Source organism: Kogia breviceps, chromosome 3, assembly GCF_026419965.1.
Source record: "Kogia breviceps isolate mKogBre1 chromosome 3, mKogBre1 haplotype 1, whole genome shotgun sequence".
NCBI lineage: Eukaryota > Metazoa > Chordata > Mammalia > Artiodactyla > Physeteridae > Kogia > Kogia breviceps.
This window is the reverse complement of record NC_081312.1, coordinates 12,819,246-12,837,523: the sequence shown is the minus strand read 5'-3', so window position 1 is coordinate 12,837,523 and position 18,278 is coordinate 12,819,246. Positions and strand designations below refer to the sequence as shown.

At 34.7% G+C, this 18,278-nt stretch overlaps 1 protein-coding gene across 3 annotated transcripts in view; it reads right to left on the bottom strand.

Moving 5' to 3' along the window:
• Positions 1 to 496: 496 nt before the first annotated feature.
• The window catches only part of PPP4R3A (protein phosphatase 4 regulatory subunit 3A), a 41,972-nt gene continuing 24,190 nt past the window's right edge, over positions 497 to 18,278 (bottom strand). For 2 of the 3 annotated variants that reach the window (XM_059059319.2, XM_067027890.1), the window contains 11 exons: positions 15,092 to 15,169; positions 14,893 to 15,009; positions 13,969 to 14,124; positions 11,969 to 12,100; positions 11,765 to 11,867; positions 10,305 to 10,463; positions 5,021 to 5,190; positions 4,004 to 4,146; positions 2,934 to 3,124; positions 2,274 to 2,500; positions 497 to 1,220 (listed from right to left, as the gene is read on the bottom strand). In XM_059059319.2, coding sequence (XP_058915302.1) covers positions 1,110 to 1,220; positions 2,274 to 2,500; positions 2,934 to 3,124; positions 4,004 to 4,146; positions 5,021 to 5,190; positions 10,305 to 10,463; positions 11,765 to 11,867; positions 11,969 to 12,100; positions 13,969 to 14,124; positions 14,893 to 15,009; positions 15,092 to 15,169 — 1,587 coding nt within the window. In that variant the 3' untranslated portion in view covers positions 497 to 1,109. The remainder of the gene's footprint in view (positions 1,221 to 2,273; positions 2,501 to 2,933; positions 3,125 to 4,003; positions 4,147 to 5,020; positions 5,191 to 10,304; positions 10,464 to 11,764; positions 11,868 to 11,968; positions 12,101 to 13,968; positions 14,125 to 14,892; positions 15,010 to 15,091; positions 15,170 to 18,278) is intronic. The other variant, XM_059059320.2, reaches the window with a different exon arrangement.

Below are 18,278 nucleotides of genomic sequence, written 5' to 3'. Positions count from 1 at the left end.
AAGTCAAATACGTTATTTTTAAATTACTCATTCTCAATTTTGATTTAATGTACCATCATTTTCCCAAGATATGAAATTTCAGAATCTCTTTGGAATACTAATTTCACGTTTCTAGGTTTAACAAAACCGCTGAAATTTTAAATTCCACTCTATTTCCCTGAATTCTCAAGACAGTTGCTGATGTAAATTTTAATATAAAATATTTAGTCACAAAATAGTATTGCTTTTTGTATGCACATAGTTGTAAGATTACTTTGCTTTTGTCAATAAAAACTATGCCATCTGTCATAAAACTCTAAACAAATTAAGAACTGTGATGGAAAACAAAAATTACACATGGTAAAACAGGTACCAGCACAACGTTAGGTTATATTACATCAAAAAAATTTTTAATGGTCCCAAATATATATACTCAACAACTAAGCATACACTCAGGAGAAAAAAAAAATCAAAAACAAAATGAAACAAAAAAAATTATGACACAAATGACCACATCTAGAATTCCACTCAATCTTTAATCAAGTAGGGACAAATCCCCACTTAAAAAAAAAATCTGCAGTTTGAAGGGCAAAGGGAACAGATAAAAAAGAGGAAACTTCATATTCACCCCTCCCCCAAAGAGGTTTTTCCAAACCTGCTGTAGCTTGACTAAAATGTGTTCAGAATGTACGATTTTAAAGGCAGGTCTCTTTATACAAAGAAACTGCTGGCATTCTTAACTAGTGAAGAATTAGGGCAGAAAAGCCTATTCTTCTGAGTCTCAAACATGGTCCGAGAAAGCATATTCTGATTGTAGCAACTGACCAGTCAATCCAGAGTTCCACTTACAAAACCCCTGCCCTGTTGGCTTTTTGTTTCCATTTCCTTCCCTGAGAAAAGGGCAATGTGTGGTCCAAGCTGGAGACCTCAAAGGTGTAAGTCTTCCCCCTAAATGTGTAATTATCCCCTCCTCCTGCTCCACTGAATTGGCACTTGATGAGCAGAAGTCAAGTGTGCGAGCTGATCTGTGTCAGTCATTCACAAGAGACCACTGCTTTGTTATAGATTTTGTAGTGGGGAGGGGCAGAGAACCAGTTTTCTCAACAGGTACTGATCACAGGCAGTTGCCATTATGACTCAAACTTTGCTTTCTTTGACAAAGGGAGCGTGTCTTCCTTGTCTTCGTCCTCATCATCATCCTCATCATCATCCGGATAATCTACCAGACCCACGAGGCCTCCCTGTTCAGAAATAAGGATTGTTTTAAGAAAACACTACATTTTCAAATACGTTTGTCTTAAGTCTGGGTAAAGGATATACCCCCCACCCCAATATGCTAACTGGTTATTTCTGGGAGGTGAGATTGTATGCAGCCGAAATTCATTACATATTTTCCCAAGTTTTCCATGATAAAATTTTAAGCAGTTTATGATCCTTGCGAAACACCCAGTAGATAAACACTGCGAAACACCCAGTAGATAAACACTAATTACTGAATTTAAAATTCAAAACTTAAGTTTTAAGACTTTATGCATTAAAAAAATTTTCTTTAACAGAGTCTAAACAGCATCAAAATTAAAACCACAGAAAATAAACAGACCACTAGAAATGAGGGTAGACAGACTGTCAGGCTAGGAAAGTGATTCTGCCCTGTCCCTTCCTCATTATTTCATCCAGGCTTCCTTTTAGCCCTGCTCCTTCACCAGAAACCACTGCAGCTCACTTTAGTCTTGATGTAGATCAGTGAATCCCAAATGCCAGTCTGTTAAATTGCTGTCCAGAGAAACATTAAGGCAGCCAAAAGAACTGGTATTTTTCTGAGATTATGTCTTTCCTACATTTTTGGTAATAAAATTGTGATCCTTCCTAAATGAAATGTTTGTGATAGTAGACAGTTAATTTTTTTTATAAACCTTGCTTGACAAAATTATTAGGAGTGTCCAGATATTTAGATTATCTTCTTCCTACGAAGTCTTTATCTGGGTATTACTTGGGAAAGCTGATACAAGTAAATAATAATTTAACTTTAAAATTTCTATAAATGTTTTGACACATACAAATGTGAACTTAAGGTTCTAAAATGCAAATAACCAAAATAAGAATATATTCAAACTTCTGAATTGGTCATAAAAACTTTCAGAAATTTCTCAACTGCTGGTGGGAGAATTATTCTCTAGTTCACAAATGTTAAAATCAGTTCCAAAAGACAGCAACCAAACAAAGGGACTACTATCACTAACAATTTTATTGTTGGGAAAGCTTAAATTAGGTAGATCTGGGAGTCAAAAACATACCTTGGTAGTAATAGCTGCCGTCTGAGATGTATTTTTCGGGATGGATCCAGGAGAGCCTGGAGAGCCTGGGGATCCAGGTGAGCCTGGAGAACCAGGCAGGTTTGTTGCAGGTGACTGGCTGGAGAGTGTAGTCTTTGTTCCACTAGAGAGGGAAAGCTTGAAACTTGGGCTCTGCCGACCAGAAAGATTCGTTTTCAGAAGCACCTCCTTTTCCTCACTTTCTTTTACTAAAAATGAGAATACTGTCAATAATTGTCACCCATACTCATCTTTTTAAAAACCTCCAAGTGAGGTGGCACTAGAAACACAATTAACTAGCTTACTCCTTTGCCAGAGAGCGACAGTGAAATCCAGTTTATGAACAAAGCTTAGCAAAATACTAAGCATCCTTACCCACAGGACTTTACTATCGAGAAGGAAGGAGACCTTCAGTATTATAGTCAGTGTTCCTACACTTCCTGAAATATCTCACTCAAGACAAATTAGGAAAATTTAGTCTAAACCTTCACAACAGAGCTATTAAATTCACATTCTATAAAGCAAGAGTCTTTTAATATCTCTTGTGACACAAAGTAGATACTAATCACTCTGTCAAGAAAAAAAGGATAAACCTAGAGTGAGAAAGCCTTCAATTTTTCCTTGCCCATCTTTTCAACATACATTTCTTCCTCTCCATGAATTTACTTATTGGATCCATAATGTCATCATCATTCTTAGTTTTGTCAGATGGAGACACGACAGCTTCTCCATCTTCCATGTCATCTTCATCTGTGTTGAACCACATCTCCTCTTCATCTTCTAGTGTTCTGGCGTCTCTTCGATATCTATGATTCCTCAAAATGGAACGCATACTATGAGTAAAGAGAAGAAAGTAGAATTAATAGACTCATATAAAGACTTTCATCTTCAAATATTATCCCAAATTACAGTCTTAATAGATAAATGGAATAATACAGATTTATACACACAGAGGTGAGGGAAAAAAAAACAGATTTCCCCTAGCATATAACAAAAAACTACACTCCACCGTATCTAGTGTTAAGTAGTGGAATCAAAATTCCCATTATCAAAATTGTACTGTTACATGGGCTTCCCTGGTGGCACAGTGGTTGAGAGTCCGCCTGCCGACGCAGGGGACATGGGTTCGTGCCCCAGTCCGGGAGGATCCCATGTCCGCGGCTGGGCCCGTGAGCCATGGCCGCTGAGCCTGTGCTCCGCAGCAAGAGGGGCCACAGCAGTGAGAAGCCCGCAAACCACAAAAAATAAAAATAAAAATTGTACTGTTACAGATCAGTTATTAAACTTGCTAACACTAGGAATTAACAAGTCTTAATTTACAAATTTTAAAATATACCACAAGTATGTGAAATCAGGTATTTAGATAAAATGTACACGATTGCATTAAAATAATTTGTAACCTTAAAGCAAAGCAAATACAATAATATTCTGATTTTACATTGGACACAAAAGTAGCCTTATTGCCATATCAATGTTTTGCTTTTTTTCTTTGGCATTATCTAACTTAATATATGCCTGAGAAAAGTCTACAAATCACATTGATACCCACCTAACACCATCAGGAAAACATTTACATTAAGCATTAGAGAAAACTACAACCTCCATCTGCTTATTTCCCCCTCTGCTGCCAAGCTAAATAATAAACAAGCAAAAAAGAGCTACCATTATAAACTCGTCACTGAATGAATAGGTTCAAATATGTGGTAATCTACCTGTCAAGTTTGGGATTATCTTGCCTTTCTCTTTGTTGTTCAAATCTCAGTTTCAATCCTTTAAATGTTTGTACATAATCTACATCTTCCAGTGCTTTCCAGTAATTTTCAATTACATGAGCAGTTAATGATTTTATATCTTCCTATAAAAAAGAATTATAATAAAAAACGATAGGAAAAATTAGCAAAATATGAGGCTTAACTGTAGTGAACTCATAAACCTGCCCAAAATGGTTTAATTTCATAAAATTATTATCCAATCTTAGGGACAAACAAATGCAACTGGGCATAACAAATACTGGCTACTTCAATAGCCCCCGACTTTTGGTGTACCTCAGAATTATCCATGGCTCTTTCCAAAGTAAACGCTCAGGTCCTACCCTAGATGATTCTCATTCAGTAAGTCTGGGGTGGTGCCTAGGCATATATATTTAAAATCACACTACAGAAAAGTGCTAGAGATGGATGGCAGTGACGATTGCACAACAATGTGAATACACTTAACGCCAGTGAACTGTACACTTTAAACAATGGTTAAAAGGGCAAATTTTGTTGTTTATTTTACCGAAATTTTAAAAAAGCATGCCACAGATAATTCTGAGACACACCAATGTTTGAGAACTACCAGCCTACTATATCATTAAAGAATGAAGTTTGCTCTTTAGAGACATATGGAGGAATGTCAAGAAAAATTCAAAAAACCTCAAAGTTAAAAACAAACAAAAAACACATCCTAATACTTACGTCAACTATAATTTTACTTTCTTAAAATGACTACCGTGACAGTGTTAAATCAGTTTTCGAACTTTCCTGAGATAGTCTGAAACTAGCTGCTGAGAGAGATTATTTTGGTTTTTGTTAGTTCAAATTGAATCTCTCATAAGCTTTTGGTAACACTGGTTTTCTTTCAAAAATTCTCTCCAAATATAATAATCTCAAATAAGCCAAAATACCAACAATGCATATTTGATTTTCTCAAACAAAACCAAAATTCTAACTAAAAAGTATAGAACCTACCACTCTAATAAATTCAAACATTTCTATTATGGCAGAGTTCATCAGATTGTAGCGGGATCCATTGTGGAGAAATGCTTTGACTACTGGTTCAAACAAAAAACTTTTCATTATGTAGCGGTTGTAAAACTCATCTTTTAATCCAATAATCTTTCTCTTAAAACGAAGAGCACCTGAAACACAGAGGCATTGTTGTTCAAATTACATACCATATCTTCATATTTCAGAATTACAAAAAAACCTGTTAAATAAAACATAGTTCTTCATGCAGTGATAAGTTACTGCTTCCAGAAGTATGAACCTGAAGATAAGGATTACAAAAAGGTTATCAGAAAAATGTATTCTGAAAGCAGTGTATGTCATCATAGAACACAAGTCTTAGAGAGCCAGAAGAATTCTGGATATAAGTTACTGATTACCAAAATGTACTTTACATCTGAAATTAGAGCTAAGATAGGGCTAATAAATGAATTAACCTATCATACTACTTAAGATGAGAAAATTCCAAATAAATCATTTTGTATATACCTTCAAAACAATAGAAAAAACATTGTTTTATTAGGGCAATCCACTCTATAATTTGATCTTCCTTATTTTTGGACTCTCTTATTATTTTGTCTCAGGGTTACTGGTGTTTACGTTGATTTGTTTTTGGATGTGTTTGTAGAAATGCCATAAACCCACAGAAATCTGCATGACCCAAAATTTGCCTTCCCGGATTTTAGGAATCAATTTAGAGGATGTTTTTAAAATGTGGTCCTCTATGCTTACTGCAGCGAGTATGCTTTTTATTTTTTTCCCTAGTTTTCCTTTTTACAATTAATTAGGCTTTAACTTACAGATTAAAAGGTATATTTACATCTTGAGGTATGGGGAGTTACTTAAGTCACCATTCGTCAAGATCCAAATATACTCAGACAGCTAGACTTCAACAAAGCCCTCTTTACCTAAATGGAATTATCAGTAAGTTAATGCCCCAGTTATTGTAAACAGTTCAAAAAAGCATACTCACTTCATGCAGTCACATCGTCTTCGGTTGGCAAGATTAAATATTGTGTTTGTATTTTGGTTTCTTTGGAGATCATGGAAGTGGCTCGTTAAATTGCCAATTTGTTATTAATCAAGTCCTTCATGAGCAGGTAGCCAGGCAACCATGCTGACACGGTTTCTGGGTAGGAAGGCAGAGGAGTAAAGCAGCTCAATTTTTCTTTAGTTGGCAGAAAAGAGGTCCACAAGTGAATGCCCAATTAGGTACAGTTGATTATAAACTGCCTTAACAATCCAACTTATTTAACAGTGTCTCTTACTACAGAGACACTCTGGGCAGGGAGTTCAAAATAGTTTCTAGAAGAGTAATTGCATTTTATTTTTTAAACTGAGTATTTTCAAATACATAAGCACGGTGAAATAAGACATTTTAAACAATAAGCATCATCTTTCTTTGTGATAAGTCAAAGCCTAATAAGGGTTTATTTTCCAAAAACGATTTGAGAGCTTGGTTTTTTGTTGTTGTTACTTGACAAAGGAACTTAGGCAGTTCCACTTATTAGAATAAAAATCAATACTTTAGAGCTCATGCTAATAGGCCAAATTTTAAGCTTTTAGTAATTAAGGCAAGTGCTGTTATTTTAAAAATTGGTACTCCAACTTTGCAGGCTTTGTGAAGACTTGTGTCCTACCATAACACACACTAATTGAACCCTGTGGTCTGCATGCAGTTCCCGGGTAAGTGAAAAGAAAACTCCCTTCCTAGAACTCACTAAGACCAGAGTATGCAGCTGGCACCAATGCCATCTCCTCAAGAGCAGTTTTGTTCAGAAACTGCTAAGGTAGATAGAAGGTAATTCTAATGGGCTTTTTTTGGTTTTGCTCCTCATTTGCCCTCATTTATTTATATCAAGAATCGTGTCATTTCCACCCAAACCTCTCCCCAAAAAGAAACTTGCATGAAAAATATCCAACCACTATTCTTGCTGTTGAATCAAGTTACTTTCAAAAATTTACCAGTGAGTTCTAATGAAGTCAAGTTGCTTGAAGGAGATTAGAGAAAGCTTTTGCAATAGGTCAAGTTAGCACAAATGTAGGACTTTCAATGTAAAAGTGCACTCTGCTTCCACTCACATCTCTAACCTTTATTAACATGCCAGGAATCTCTTACGCTTAGTTTCAGTCATCTCTAAAACAAATAATAAATCTTTACCTTACACAACATGACATTTTATGTAAGTCTGAAACTTTTTGCCACATATGTAACTAACAATAGCTGAATAAAAACATCTACCACAAAATTTTTCTTTACTTCATTCTTCTTATAGATTTCCATATTTTAAAAAACAGCCAGATAACATATAGGTATGAACTAAAAAGCTACAATTTAAGATCCAAGAATCTGGTAAAGGCCAAGACATAAAACTGTGTGTGTTTGTGTGTCTGTGTGTATATACATACATATCTAACCTATAAAGAATAAATAGGATTGCCGTTCTCACTCAGACTTGATTATGTTGTCTTTAAATATGATCCAAGTATAATAATTAAGAACCAGCAGATATAAAAAATTCAAAGTCCCCAAACTGTGCATTTAACCAATCTTTTGTCTTTACAAGTGGACATCTAAATTTACTTATAAAATCTCCCTTAAAAAAAAAAACTATACTTTAACGTACTCTTTCCTAAGACTGAATAGATAATAAATCTCCACAAATTTATGCTTAGTTCTTTTAGAAATCCTTGATAAAACCTCCTACTGTACAGCCAATCCCGAAGAGTGCATTCCTAGTGACTGGCATCTTCTTTCAGAAGCTACTCATTCTCAATCCTGGGAAGAGAGCCACACTGAGAATCATTTGAAAAAGAGTAAAGTTTAATTAATGATAACCTAACTTAGTTTGGAAAATATTAAAATAATAAAACATAACTAAGATTTTTGCTAGCATGCTCAGTTTCCTACAATATAAACTAATTTGTCATGATTCTCTTCACAGTTCTCATTGAACTGTGAGAAATTTTCTTTGCAATACTGTAAGCAAAATGAGATGAAGGACTAAAGAAAAGGCCTTTCCCTTTTCTGCCACTCTCCCACTAGACTCATGTGTTCTACCTATACCAAACCTCCAACACACCACACTTTCACATTTGTTCATCTTAATTGTGTATTCAACCAAGAATTTCACACTCTCCCATGATCAAGACACAACTTGCTATACTTCTTTTTGCAAGATTTTCCTGATCTGCCTCATTCAGGGAGAATAAATCATTTCCACTATACATCCAAATACACCTCGAAATAGTGCTTTTGATATTGTTTTGGTATTTACAGACCGTCTCCTCCTAATGAACTCTGAGCCACTTGACAACTGACTTCAGGTCTTAATCATCTTTTTCCTAATACTAGGTATGCATCATACTTCATCAAATGTAAGATGCCACTGATCGCAAAAAACCTTCCTTTCTACTAAGAAAACAAAAAAAAGCTACCAATCATAATGACAAGCCATTAATTTTAAGACTCACCTTGATTTGAGAGATGATAAATGCATATCTTAGAATCAATAAAACATGGTAGTAGGCATTAAATTTATTGAAATAAAACTGATTAATTTTTTAATTTATTCAGTTTTCCCATTCTGTCCCACCTGTTCAAACTCCCTTTCCCACAAACAAAACCTTCTATGTTGACATGAAAGAGCAAATCAAAGAATTGTTTATTATTAACTTCCTCTCAACTTGCTTTGGGACTCTCACTTTTGCTATGATAGGTTTATAAGGAAAATGAATATGAGTTTAAGAGCCCTTTATATGCACTATTCCTTTTGGCTGAAAAACATCTGACCACATGTATTCTCAGTTCATACTGCAGTGTGTACACCAGACTGAAAAACTAATTCAACTATAACAACTGTCACCCTAATAGGTTTCCTTCTAAGAAAAATTCATTAAACTTTCTATTTTGAATACCATTTTAAAGATAAAATGTTGACAGAATAAATGTCAGAAATATGCTTATAAACAATGTTTTCATAATTTAAGGATATTTTAAAAGTCAATTAAGCAAAACACTTTTTTTTGGCTGCGGTGCACAGCTTGTGGGATCTCAGTTCCCCGACCAGGTAATGAACCCAGGCCCTCGGCAGTGAAAGTGCAGAGTCCTAACCGCTGACTGAGGACCGCCAGGGAATTCCCAAGCAAAACGATTTAAAATGAAGTAAAAAAAGACAGCAAAAATGGATGTATATGTTCAGGCCTCTAATTACTGGATGATTATGATGCCTTTATACAACAACAAAACCAAACCTACCCATAAAAACCAAAAGGCCAAAAAGAGTTAGTTACCAACAGAAATCTCTTATTGAGCCTCTAGGGTACTCTAAAACTGGTGTGCCAACTTACCAAAGAAGGCTGACTGCTACATGATCAAGAATATTCTGGGTTAATCTATTTCTAATTCAGAAACATGTTCTACTTCTGTAAACTAGGGTCTTAAGAAAACAGTGAAAGTCAACTTTTGAAAAACATGTATAACTAGGAACAGACTATCTGTTGCTCTAAGAGAGGTGACAAACCTTTCCCATAAAGCTCTACAGAATACATATTCTAGGCTTTGTGGGCCACATATGGTCTCTGTAGCTTTTTTTTTTTTTTGAACAATGCTTTAAAAACACAAACTATTTTTCACTTTGCAGGTTGTGCAAAAACAGACCATGGACTGCATTTGGCCACAGCTGTGGTTTGTCACCCCTTCTCTAAACTACCTGAGGTAACACAATGTAATATGTCAAATATGTCTCAGTAAAGCTGAGGGAAAAATATTTGTGGAATTAATGAATGGACCATCTGCAGGCATTTGTGCTAGGCATTCTGTAACTTAGAAAAAATGTATTTTGGAAACTCAGTGCTATTAGCTATGTTTTCCAAATTACGAATGGATTCTTCATGACTCAATGTGAGACTCTGGTCTCACAAGAATGTCCCATTTGTGATTGTCATGCCATATATATAAAGTCAAAAATAAATACAGTAAATAAAATGATTTAAGGTGCCATTTTAATAATACTTTAATACACTTTGTAGGTACACTCTAACCCCTTTACTGTATGTATATTGAGAAAGAAGAGTCAGGAAAATCACCTGCTCAAAATGTGGCAAAAGTACGTTATCAGTGTAGTTTTAGTATTATTAGAACCGTGGTCTCCTGAAATCAGTGATCTTTTCTTCTCAGGCAATAAGACCGAAAGATAACAACAATAATATACAGACAATAAGTAATTCTACCAGAAGCAACACTTACATAATGCCAAGAAAGCATGCTTCGAGGCCATAAGAACTAACACTCTCCGGAGAATGTCCTTATTAATAATGTAGTTCTTTATGTGGTAGGTATGGTGCTCCACACAAAATGTTAACAATTCCAATACAAGTGCCAACAACTGGGCAGTCTGAAAATCATCTAAACAAAACAAAACACAATTATATTTAATGGCTTATATTCTTTTCCTCCCCAAATGTAAGAATCCGAATTCCAATCAAGTAAAACCCTTCTATTAACCCAAATATGTTAAAGTTAAGGAAAAGGGAACTAACATTTATTGAATGCCTACCATGTGCCAAGAACTGTGCTTTCCATTTTTTCACATTTAATTTAAATAACTGTGAAGAATTAGTGTTACAAGACCCAGGTGTGAAATGGTATTAGTAAGGCAAACTGGGATACAAATCTATTAGATCTGTTTTATTCCCAAGGGCAAGAATGCTCTACCATGTCTTATGTCCCTCAACGGATATACAGATATCACAGGAGGTCCTCCTACCACACAGCATCTGGCTTTGATGGAACTACTCTCTCTGCTCCTTTGATTCATGTGCTTTGTGCCTCCTTTTACTACACATAATGAGTCCATGCTGAATTATAATTACTGGCTTATCTTCCTCACCAGGCAGTAAGCCTCCAAAACTATTTTACTGTTTTTATTTCCCCCACTTAAACCCTAAAGACTATATATATAGCACAGTGCCTTCCACACGATGGGTTCTCAATAAATGTTTGATGAACTGAACATGTGGGTTTGGACAGAAGCCTCAAGCTTTACCTACTATGAATAAAGTAGACAGGAAAAATTAGTATCACATTTCCAAGACTTGATTCTAGAGTCATTAAAAAAGGTAAATTTAACATTTTTTCTAAGTGGTATCATAAGTTAAGTCATAAGTTAAATATACTATATTGATAATTCATATGACAAAATAACTTACTTATTCTCAAAGCTTCAATAAGGAATTTCCCAATGAAGACCCTAAAACTATTTTCTAAATCAAACACACACACACAAAGCTAAAGGAATAAAATGCAGAAATAAATAATCCTACCTTGGAATAATTCTCAATGCAAAGAAAAACTGCTTAATACTAAGCACAAGCCCTGCTTTGTATCTACACACCTGGAGTACAAATAACTTGAAATGAATCTTCTAATAGCTTCTTCCTTCTATTTGTTTCATACATGTAAATGCAAACTAAGTACAAATATTGCTTTAACAAAAAAAATTGTTTTAAAATTCTGAAAGCAAAAAATTATCTCTAGTTATCTTCTTTCACAGTTCTAGTACCTCTGATTATAGCACTTTTAAAAGAAATTTTACCTTGAAATTACCTCTTTTGAAAATATATTAGTAGACCTCTAGGTTAACACCAACTTTTTGAGTTCCCGAATTCAAGAACAAAGAACTTAACTACCAACCTGTATTATCTTACCTTTGCTAGGTCTGTCTTCTGTTGTATTTGCCAGTAAGGGAGCAGTAAGGACATGCATACAGTGCTTGTAGAAGAAACCCAGAAATTCAGTCTTTTCTGTTTTCTAAGGAATCGAAAACACTTCCATGAACTTTAACTGCATTGGTTCCTACCAGCAATAAAAATTATACTAGTATGAAAAACAGAAAAATGCCCGTGGCTTACATTGGCAGTAGCTAACATGTTTTCTGGGTCAACTAATGTTCGAAGGAGGCCCATAAGCTGGACTGCTCCTCCAAGTTCAGGGTCTGTATCACAAATCATATGTTCTATAATGAGGTTGATGAGCAAAATATCCTGGTGAGAAAAATACACATAGTAAGGATCACTTATTATAGGAGGGAATGGAAAAAGCATATACTATGAGACATGCTACAGCATTATACCTAGCTATGGCTATCTTGTTAACTGCAAACAAAATGAAATGCTTGACTGACTTCTTTAATGGACACAGAGCAGTTTTCCAAAAGTATGGTATAGGCACATTACACAAATAGTACCAAAAAGAATTTATCTTTAATCAAGGGGATTTATCTTTAAATCCCGATTAAAATTAAAACAAAGTTTCAGTTTGGTGCTAACAGATCTTTTACACATCTGGATAACAAAATCTCCCTTCAGAAGAAAGCTAATGGGCTTTAACAGTAAGAATGTTTAGCTAGAATTTATAACATTGTTCTTTCACTGCATTTTTATAGATTCCTTCTACTTATAGCAGATGATAACTGCACCTATTCTCCATTTATGGAAATGATACAAAGTTTCCATTTAAAATAAATTTAAGAAAAAATTAGTTGGTACCTGAATGTCTGAAATTGGGGGAAACAAGATTACGTTATTTAGAGAGCACACAGGAGAACAAATATATTATAGATATTCCAAATGACATACAAAATTGACTTAGTTTTCCTGATGCTCTACTATGACTGGTTTTCTTGGCTGAAGAGGAAAAATTGAGAGGCATTCAGTGAGAAAAATCCCTGCTCTTGCCTATATATGCAATGGTAGGATAGACAGAGAAAATGCAGACATACATGGAAATAACAATCAAGACTGGGAACCAAGAAGACTACTGCGTATGAATGAAGTACATCAATGTATGTTCAACTAGTGGGTTACAGCGCCAACAAGAATAGCCTTTATTTTTAATATATATATATATATTTTTTTGGTTTTCAAGATAGGACTATTTTATAAAAGCAAAATGTGACATAATATTCAACAGTTCAAACTGGCACTTCCTGCACCTACCCTGACATTACAGTTTTGTAAACAAGTGTTAAAATGCAGAAGTTACTAGGCATTCCACTTCATTTGACATCACAACACATTACAATCTCTTTAAAAGTCTATTTTCTCATTTTGTAAAAATATGATAGGCTTGAATTCTACATATATTTTTTTCTAAGAGGTACCCCCTCTGAGGGCAGAATATCTTAGTTTATTCTTAAGTAAAAAGTTACTTCCAAGATTTTAAGGGGGAAAGAGAAAATAAAAAATCAGGATGATTGGTTTAATTATCTGAAAAGAAAACAGCACACCCATTTATGGCTTCCACATATGCCATGTACCACAGACTCTGGGATAACCTTTCACATCACCAGGATACATTCTCTCACCAATGCTGAAATTGATGGGTGGGTGGGTGGGTGGGTGGGTGAGAGAGAGAGAGAGAGAGAGAGAGAGAGAGAGAGAGAGAGAGAGAGAGAGAGAGAGAGAGAGAGAGAGAGAGAGAGTGTCCCCTATGGTTAGGCAGTAAAGAAAGCACCCTAAACACTTTCCAAAGCAATATGCTTCATCATTCTTGATGATTTTGAGACTCTATCCCTAGCAAAACCAATGTTTTCCTAGGGAAGTTATTCATAATTCCACATATAGAAGAACAATTTATTAACTGATTTAAACACCACTACATAGCACATTAACTTCTGAATTAAGAAACTTAATCTCAAAAATTTTTAAAGAAATTTAAGTTGAGCATTAACAAATAACTGCTGTAAGACAATTTATAAACTGAGAGGAGCCAGTTAGGGGAAGAATAAGCCATGATATTATGGCTACATTTTTCTCAAACATCAACTATTTAAATCTTTAAGAAATGAATAATAAATACAGTTATAGCTTCCCATGTATAAATACTTACTGTTAGTGCAAATAATATTTACCTTGTTGGTTATTTTTTGCTCTGTTAACTTCTTACTTACATCATCATTCTGTTGTGCCTCCTGCATGACAAACTCTCGTACCATGGATGGATTATATTCAACCAAGTATGAGAATATATCAGTAGCAGCACTTCGCACCTGTGTATCATCCATGCCCTGCAGATAAAAAGCACTTATTTCTCCTATAATAATAAAAATATGGAACTTGCAGCTATATAAATCCAAAACCTAACAAATTATAAGAAAACATTTGAATTAAAAAAGAGACGTCGGGCTTCCCTGGTGGCACAGTGGTTGAGAATCTGCCTGCTAATGCAGGGGACACGGGTTCGAGCCCTGGTCTGGGAGGATCCCACATGCCACGGAGCAACTAGGCCCGTGAGCCACAACTACTGAGCCTGCGCGTCTGGAGCCTGTGCTCCGCAACAAGAGAGGCCGCGACAGTGAGAGGCCCGCCCACCGCGATGAAGAGTAGTCCCCGCTTGCCACAACTAGAGAAAGCCCTCGCACAGAAACGAAGACCCAACACAGCAAAAATAAAAATAAACTCCTACCCCCAACATCATCTTCAAAAAAAAAGAGAGGTCAAGGAAACTCTGCTTATGTAAAATTCTTGTTCTATGGATAAAGTTATACTTTCTTTTATTCCTGTTTTCTTTTTCTACTTTAACATTTCAACTAATAGGCTGCAAAGTTAACAAAAAATTATTGATATTAAAAATATGAAAAATTCCTGTATGTGTCCTTTCAGTACTGTACTCTCTGTAAGGACTCTAATACTAGAATTTTATAGCTTTTTAACTTTATGTAATATACAACTGATATTAAATATTAGCTATAATCAGTTGCATGCTACATAAAAAATATACTATTTTGTGGATTAAAAATATGATGGTAATTAAGTATAAGGAGAAACAAACTTACAAGGATGACTTCTAAAGCTGGTAATATACCCATGTTTGACAAAGTCTTGAAAAAAGCATCTCTGTTTTGAGGTTGTAGCGTTTGAGAGAACGCACAAAATTCTTTTAAAAAGTTAACCTGAAATTAGGAAAAAGGATAAGTGAATATAAAAAGGTGTGTTGTTTTAGCTTCATGCCCTCCATAATATCAAATTTCTTACCAATTCCTGTCTTTTTTCCTCATCTGTTGCTTCATCTGTTAGCTGTGCAAACAAATCTGTCAGAAATTTTTCATCTTCCTGTGAAATCAAAGGATAAATTAATTATGCTAATAGTAAGAGTATAATATATTTTCAAGATGCTAATACAGAAGATATAAATTGCAATAACTGGAAAAGGGGAAGATGGTATTGGCAATGCTGTTCTTTAAAAGAGAAGGAAAAAAACGATTAAAGGATAAATTGGGGATTTATACAAAGATTATCCTTTATATTTCGGCAAGGCTCTATTTCCTAAGTCTAGTTAAGGGCCATATTATAAACATTTTAGGCTTTGCAGACTCTACCACAGCTACTCAATTCTGTTGTTAATAGTAGGAAGCAGCCATAGGCAATGTCAATGAACAAGTATGGCTCTGTTCAGATAAAACTTTATTTACAAAAACAAACACAGTCTGTAGACCCATGATTTTCATAGGGTTTCATAATCTTAACTTTAGAAGTTAAGGTTCTACAACCACTAAAATAAAGATAAAACTTCCTTCATGTTTTAAAAATAGAAATGATTCAATTATGTAAAAAGCTAAATTCAGAACTTTTAAAGAAACATCTATTATTTGAAGCTATCCACCTACAGACATACAAAATAACTTAATACATTATTAAATTATTCTATATTAAATTTAAATGTATTAAATTATTTTGGAAATGATTCAAAAGATCTCTCATAGGATACTCATCTGGGCATGTAAAAGTTAGAGTACAGAACTTGGAAATAACCTCATATGTTATTTATCTTAGCTCCTTATTTTATAATTGAGACAGATTAAGAAATTTACCCAAAGCCCAATCACAGTCAGCAGGTAGGTGGTAGAGCCTTCCTGACTGCCTGCTCAATTTTGTCACTATTTTTAGTTAAGATTTTGTTATATTTTAATTCCATACTACCTCAGCTAGTAGAAATAAATTCAACACTACATGCCCTACAGACATGCCTAAGTCTAAATGTATATATGTGTGTGTATATATATATATATATACACACACATACACGTATACATGTATGTATGTGTACGTACATATGTATGTGTGTATCTCCCACTAGTTTATAAACCCCTTATTCACTGCTGCAGGTGCTCAAGAAACATTTTCTGTGACACTAGTTTGGCTATTCCCACCTTTACTTTTACTGCAGTGTACAAATAGGCCACACCTCAAATGGCATCCAATATCAAGATCCATCTCAGACATAATATATCCCACCAAATGGAAATCAAATGATTAAAAAAGGTTCTCTGAACTGCTGCGAAGTACAGAGAATTAAGAAGGTTCAACAGTATTACAAAGAATCAGTCAACAGTAAGGGTTATGACTGTGTACAAAGTGGGTAAGAACCTGCTTTAATTACTCCTTGTCAAAAAATGTGTAAAGCTCTCCTTCCTTCATAGCAGCACTCTGAATATAAATGCTCAGCATCAAGAGAAACAGAAAGACCTACAGCATTGGCAGCCTGCATTTTACAGAGCACATTGTAGGGAAACAAAGACTTAACAACTTGAAATTATTTTCATACTTAACGAGTAAAACTGGCATTTTACAGGTCTGAAGACCAAGAAAACAAAGAAGTGACAAATCCCTATAAAACAAAATGAGAACCATGTGGAGTTAAAGAAAAGGACCAGTAGTGCTTAGGACTATCCAAGGAAACCAGGAATCAAAACTAGACCAGAACAGAGGATCTATTAGGTAGCTAGCAAAAACTAGTTCCTTAGCAAAGAACAAATGAAAATTGGTACCAGAACACCCTTCTTCTTCCATTATCAATCACAATACACTATGTCAAGGAATACTGTTGTACTTACCAGACTGTATTGCCTATGTTATTTGTCTGTCTTAAATGAATGGAAAACATGTCAAATTAATCAAATTGACTTATCACTAGCTTCAGGAAAGCAGTTTTGGTAAAATTGACTTTTCTACATATATACATATATATATATAGGTGATAAAACCAGGGTCACTGAAAATACAGCAATTTTCTAAAAAGGAATAGACAAAAATTAAATTTACTGTTTTACTCATAACATGTGCTTCCAAGAAGCTCTTACTGACATTTATTTGCCCCCTTTTTTAAAATTCAAATCCAGGTTTCAAATAATTATTTTATTTGTAGATCTGAGGTAAGGTCTTACAATAGCTTTCAAATCATATCACATAGCTGTTATTGTTACAACATCTTGGGCATAAAGAAACAGAACACACAGGAAGTGTGCAACTCACAAATCTTTGCACTAAGCAAACTTATATTTCAACTGGACTAGACTAATTCATGTATCATGGGATAATTTACTGAGAGATTCTCTGACTTTGGGAGTGTTACAAATGCAGATTACCGGCCAGCTCAGACATTTGGATTGTGTGTTATGTGCAGAATCCAGGATGCATCCTAGGCAGTTCTGATGCAAGCACCCTAACACACCAAACCCGAGAGACTGGGCATACTATAAAAAGAAAATTTGGAGTTTAATAGGCAATTATTAATAGACACTTTAAAATAATAAGAATCTTGTATCATGTTCAATGCTTTATAGGCATGCATCTGATTTAATCTTCAGATGACCTTATACGGTAGGTACTAACATCACCAACCTTACGATCAGGAAGCTGAAGCTTTAAGAGATTAAGAAAGTTGCCCAAGCCACACAGCTATTAAGTGACAGGCAGAGCTGAAACTCATACTCAAGCCTAAGCTCCCCACACTCTCATCCATTACAAAAGCATGCCTTTTGGTAAGGAGACATGCAGCTATAACTTGCCAACATCTGCTGTACCTCTAATAAATAATTACCTGGGAGTTCTATAAATGCTACAGAATTTGTATTCTATATTTAATGACATATTTCTTGGCTTCTCTTTTTCTTTTCTCTTCCAATCTATTCTGTTCTATGCATAACTGATAGATTAACATCCCTAAAATTCCACATTCAAGCGTTTCATTAAGATCTTTTTCCTATAATTTCTTCAAGCTATATATATTTTTTAAAAATTACATTTATCATCCCTAATCCAACATAACCTTCTGGTCCCACAGTATTATATATTATAATCTCTTGTAATATCACCAGAATACATACCTTTAGACAAAAATTAAAATTCAATTTGTGTGCCTAAAAGGAACAGAAAATTATTT